This window comes from Gracilinanus agilis, chromosome 3 (genome assembly GCF_016433145.1).
Source record: "Gracilinanus agilis isolate LMUSP501 chromosome 3, AgileGrace, whole genome shotgun sequence".
NCBI classification, from domain to species: Eukaryota; Metazoa; Chordata; class Mammalia; order Didelphimorphia; family Didelphidae; genus Gracilinanus; species Gracilinanus agilis.
Window position 1 is genome coordinate 480,249,226 of NC_058132.1, and position 6,274 is coordinate 480,255,499.

Genomic DNA, 6,274 nt, shown 5'->3' on the forward strand with positions numbered 1-6,274 from the left:
CGTTTGTACTGAAAGTGAGTATCCTGCATGAAAGCTGAAATCACTCACCAAGACATTCCACCAGCAGGGACACTGACAAATGCAAAAGGACTGTTTCAGTACAATAATGTGATTTAGTGAGGATAAAGATTCTGAAAATTATAGAAATGGCTCAGACAATAGTTTCTATGACTATCATATACTATAGTTCCTCTATCAAAACTCTCTCTTCTAGATGTGCTGAATTTAATTCCCTCAAAACCCTCCCCAAAAAAAAACTATAATGTCTCTCCTCTCCCTCCCTCTCCACCTCAAGTTACCCTCCCCTTCTTCCTTATTCACCTTCTCCAGGCGTCCAGTAACATACACATTCAAATTATAATACTGGGGAATTTGCAGGAAGTTTGTCACTTTTTCTATATCTGATGAATACTATAGGGAAAAAAACAACAACAAAATATGAGAGTGCTATAGGAATTCCAATGAAATATTTAACAATGGCCCAGGGAGCAGCTGCTCATTACCTTAGCCAAGAGCTCAGGAAGCACTACAATGAAATGCTCAGTCATCCGGGCACATTCTTCCATTTGAGATTTCCTCTCTTTTGCTGTGAGGACCTTCAGAAAAAGCACAAGGCACAAGACAAGGGTTAGACAACAGTCAACATTAGCATCACTGATTCCATCTCAAGAGTTTAAATGTTAGCTCAAATTAATTAATGAATTAAACCAATAAATTTAATGGTATAGATACTTTTTAAACTGTGAAACTCCCAGATTAATAGAACAAGAAATAGAAAATTTAAATATAAATGAACTCCTGAAGAAAAAAAACCCTGGAAATCAGATTGGATTTACAAATGAATTCTACTTGAATATTCAAAGAATTAGTATTCTATTATTATGCAAATTGTTTTAAAAATAGGAAAAGTGATCCTATCTTTTTTTGTGATATAGATATGGTCTTAACACCTAACCAGAAAGAGTCAAAACAGAAAGAAAACTAAAGAACAATCTCAAATGAACATGAATACAAAAAATTTTAACAAAATTTTAGCAAAGGGGCAGCTGGGTGGCTCAGTGGACTGAGAGCCAGGCCTAGAGACTGGAGGTCCCAGGTTCAAATCTAGCTTTGGATACTTCCTAGCTGTGTGACCCTGGGCAAGTCACTTAATCCCCCATTGCCTAGCCCTAACCATTCTTCTGCCTTGGAGCCAAAACACAGTATTGACTCCAAGAGGGAAGGGAAGGGTTTAAAAAATAATAAAATAAAATAAAATAAAATTTTAGCGAAGAAGCTATAGGAACATATCAAAAAGATTATACACTATGAGCAGGTTGAATATAGAGTTGATTCATTATTAGAAAAATTACAAATATGAAAGACTATATTAATGCCAAGAAAAACAAAAATCATGATTATGCCAACAGGTTTTTAAAAAGGTTTTGGACCAAATAAATAATTTCTGCAAAAATAAAACTAGAAAACATAGATAAAATATGGACCACCAATTAATTTAATAAGTAGTATCTATCTAAAATTAAGAGCCTGGCAAAGCCAAGATGGTGGAATAGAAGCAGGGAGAGTGCAAATCACCATGAGAATCCTCTCCAACTAACCTTAAAATAACATCTCAAAACAAATACTGGAGTAAAAAAATCAACAGAGATGGAGTTCATACCAAGAACAACTTGAAAGGTAGACAGAAAGAGTCAAGTTTACTGGGTGAGAGGGGAAGCACAGCCAGCAGGAGGCTATACCAAGGAATACACACTCGTCAATAGCAAACCCTTCTACATACATCTACTGTTCCAGGTTCTGAATCTGGACCCAAGCCAACATCCAGACCCTGAAACTCTGCCTAAGCCAACACCAGTATGATCTCTGGAACACCCTGTTAACTTCCCAGCTCCAGCCTGCAGTAAGATCCAGAATCCCAACAAGAGGCAGTTTGCTTTGCATGCCTAATTTGTGTGAACCCAGAGAGACCAAGAGCCCCAGCCCAAACTTATAATGAAGATGTGAACACCACCTTGAGGTAGTCTGCCCTGCACTCCAGGTCTGTGTAAGCACAGAATGAAACTCTAACCTCTAGAACAAGACATTTCAAAAGGCGCTGGTGTATGGAAGCCCAGACTGAGCTGAAAATGAGGCGATAAGTCTCAGAATAAGACAGTCCACAGTGTGGTTGGCTTGATCAAGCCCAGATTGAGGCCAAAAGCCTCAGCCCAAGCCTGAGGCTAGACCTTCGGACCCAGTATGGGGTGGCTCCCAGTGCTCTGAGATTTGCAAGCCATCAGCAGTTTCAGGGTGATTGAATCATCAGTGGGGGGTAGCTTTCAGAGCTCCTAGCACACAGGAAAGCATGCCACTTTGGAAGAAATAAAACATGCAGAAACCCAGAAATAGAAGTGAAAGGTAGCACCAAGAAAAAAATTTAAGTTTAAGAGAATACCTTTTCTAACCTGAGAACAGAGCTTACTTTAAGATAAAAATGAAAGTTAAAAAAAAAAGGCTGGGAAAACAAGCAAACATTAAGGAAAACAAAAACATCTAACCATAGAAAATTTTTATGGAGACAAAGAACAAGGAACAGATACAGAAGGGGACAGCGAAGCCAAAGTAAACATAAACAAAGCTTCAAAGAAAAATATCAATTGGTCTCAAATTCTGGAAGAGCTAAAAAAAGGATTTCAAAAATCAATTAAGAGAGGTAGAGGGAAAATGGGGAAGATAAATGAAAGCAATGTAAAAAATAATGGGCCAAATGAAAAGGGGGTTCAAAAACTCATGAAAAAAAAGCATTGCTTAAAAATTAGAAGTGGGCAACTAGGAGCTAATGACTTCATGAGACATTAAGAAACAATAAAACAAAATGAAAGAAATGAAAAACAGACAATAACATGAAATATCTCACTGTAAAAACAACCAACCAGTAAAACAGATCCAGGAGAGACAATTTAAGAATTACTGAACTATCTGAAAGCCATGAGCAAAAAAAAAAATATAATATATATATATATATATATATATATGTATAATATATAGGCAATCATAATAAAAGAAATTATCAAAGAAAATTGCTCTGATATTCTTAAACAAAAGAGTAAAATAGGAATTAAAAGAATCCATAGATCACCTCTGGAAATAAATTCCCAAATGACAACTTTCAGAAATATGCCTAATTTCAAGAGCCCCCCAAGCCAAAAAGAAAATATTATAAGCAGTCAGGATTTCAAATACCATGAAGCTATAGCCAAGATCACACAGGACTTAGCAGTTTCCACATTAAAGGATCAGAAGGCATGGAATATGATATTCTGGAAGGCAAAAGATCTAGGTTTACAACCCAGAATCATCAATCTAGCAAAACTGTGTATATTCTAAAAATGGTAATTAAAAAAAATAGATTTCCAAGCATTCCTGATGAAAATATAAGACCTACAGAGAAAATGTGATGTCCAAATACAAGACCTCTGGGAAACCTATAAAGGTAAATAAGAAAGAGAAGACTTTAGGGACTCACTAAGGTCAAACTTTATGTATTATTATGTGAAAAGAGGACACTTGTAGCTCTTAAAATTTTATCAGTATTAGAGCAGTTAGAAGGAGTATACATAGAAAGAAGATGTGGGAGTAAGCTGATTAGAATATGGTATGCAAAAAAAAAATCAAGAGGTAAAAAAGATTACACTGAGAAGAAAAAAGGAATAAAGAGGTGGAATGAGGCAAATGATCCCACCTCAAGAGGCATGAAAACTACTACCAGTGGAGGTGAGAATAAGGGTGGTGCAGGACAATGCTTAAACCTTAAGGTCATCAAAACTGGCTCAGAGAGGGAATAACAACCATACTTACGGGGCTAGAGAATCCTATCTTACCCTATAGAGAAGTAAGAGGGGAATAAGACAAAAGCAGAGTAAGTGGTAATGGAAGAGAAGGAGAGGTGGTGGGAGTGGGGTTAATAAAAAGCAAAACACTGGTGAGGAAGGATAGAGTGAAAGAAAAAAGAACAGGATCAAAAGGGGAAAATAAGATGGAAGACAATATACAGTTAGTAATTATAACTGTGAATGTGAATGGAATGAACTCATCCATAAAACAGAAGTAGATAGCAGAGTAGATTAAAAACAAAAATCTTACTATATTTTGCTTACAAGAAACACATTTGAGACAGGGAGACACATATAGAACAAAGTGTAAGAGAATGGAGCAGAATTTATTGTCCATGATGTAAAGTAAAAAAAAAAAAGTAGCAATTATAATTTAAGATAAACCTAAGGCAAAAAATAGATCTGATTAAAAGAGATAAGGAAGGGCAGCTGGGTAGCTCAGTGCATTGAGAGTCATGCCTAGAGACGGGAGGTGCTAGGTTCAAACCCGGCCTCAGCCACTTCCCAGCTGTGTGACCCTGGGCAAGTCACTTGACCCCCACTGCCTGCCCTTACCACTCTTCCACCTAGGAGCGACAGAAGTTAAGGGTTTAAAAAAAAAAGAGAGAGATAAGGAAGGAAATCTTGTTAAAAGGTACTATTATAAACAATGAAATAATACCAATACTAAATATATATGCACCAAAAGGTATAGCCTCCAATATTTTTAAGATGAAATTAAATGAAATTCAGAAAGAAATGGACAGTAAAACTATACTAGTGGGGGATCTCAACTTCCTCTTTTCAAATCTAGACAAATCAAACCAATGATAAACAAAAAAGAAGGAAGTGAATAAAAGTTTAGAAAACTTAGAACTAACAGATCTCTTAGAATTGAATAGGAATTAAAAGGGAAATACCTTCTTTTCAGCAGTATATGGCTGCTACAAAAAAAATGACCAAGTGTTAAAGCATAAAAATTTCATAACCAAATGCAAAAAAACAGAAATAATAAATGCATCCTTTTCAGAACATAATGCAATACAAATTGTAATTAATAAATCACCATCAAAAATCAAATGAAAAAAATTGGAAACTAAATAATCTAATGGTAAAACAGGGATGAGTCAAAGAACAAATTATAGAAACAATTAATCATTTCATTAATGAGAATAACAATGAGGAGACAAAATATCGAAATTTATATGTCACAGCCAAAGCAGTGGTTAGGGGAAAATGAATTTCCCTGAATGCTTATATCAATAAAATAAAGAAAATACAGATCAATGAATTGGGAATGCAACTAAAAAAAACTAGAAAAAGAATAAATTCTAAATGCTGAAAAGACTAAATTGGAAAACCTAAAAATTAAAGAAGAAATTAAGGGAACTATTGAATTAATAAATAAGATAGGAATTGTTTTTATGAAAAAAAAAAACAAAGACAGCACTGGTTAATTTGATTTTTACAAAGGAAGAAAATAAAATATCAGTATCAAAAATGAAAAGGATGAACTCACCACCAATGAAGAGGAAATTAAAGCAGTTGGGAGCCATTTTGTCCAATTATATGCTAATAAATCTGACAATCTAAGTGAAATGGATGAATATTTACAAAAATACAAATTGCCCAGATTAACAAAAGAGAAAAGAGAATACTTAAATGATCCTATCTCAGAAAAGAAGTTGAACAAACCATCAATGAACTCACTAAGAAAAAATTCCCAAGACCAGATGAATTCTGTAAGGATCAAAAATGATAAAGACTGATATTATGAGGGAAACTAATATTTTATTTAGGCCCATTTTCATAGAATAAATTGGACCACGAGTCAGGCTATTTAAAAAATCCCGCCTCCAGTACCTTCTCCCATCTTGGCAGTCTCGTACGCCAGAGAGAGCGAGCCTAAGCTCCACCCCTAAATTTAAGTCATGCTCTACGTTGGTTCCTGTTGTTTGACATCATCACATCAGAAACCGGAAACCCATTGGATCACAGAAAATGTAGTCTCAAAGTCCCCCACATGTCCACAGGAAGTTTGTAAAATACTTTTAAATGGGACCCCCAGGGTTCCAAATAACACAATTCACAAGTGAATTCTATCAAACTTTTAGAGAACAATTAATCCCAATACTACATAAAATATTCGGGAGACTCTTAATTAGAATATATTATAACAAGATTAGTCAAAAACTAATCACAGATGGCTAATGTGAAACACTAAGTAAGAGAGTGTTAGGAAAAGGTACTTCCTGGTTAAGATGGTGGCAGAGTAAAAAGCAGCTGCTTTAACCTCTCCTAACTGAAACATACAGGATTCCTCAAGAAGAAATAAAAACAAATCCAGAGGAACAAAGGGACCCCACAACAGGGCACAGTATTGGAGGTACATGGAATCGGGGCATTTCCATGCTATAAAGGGG

General features: G+C 35.4%; 1 protein-coding gene across 1 annotated transcript in view; it reads right to left on the reverse strand.

Moving 5' to 3' along the window:
• LOC123242568 (cohesin subunit SA-2-like) overlaps positions 1-6,274 on the reverse strand; it is a 135,903-nt gene that overhangs the window by 64,373 nt on the left and 65,256 nt on the right. Inside the window, exons 18-19 of the mRNA XM_044670400.1 lie at positions 504-596; positions 322-411 (exon numbers count right to left, since the gene is read on the reverse strand). Of these exons, the coding sequence (XP_044526335.1) occupies positions 322-411; positions 504-596 (183 nt within the window). The remainder of the gene's footprint in view (positions 1-321; positions 412-503; positions 597-6,274) is intronic.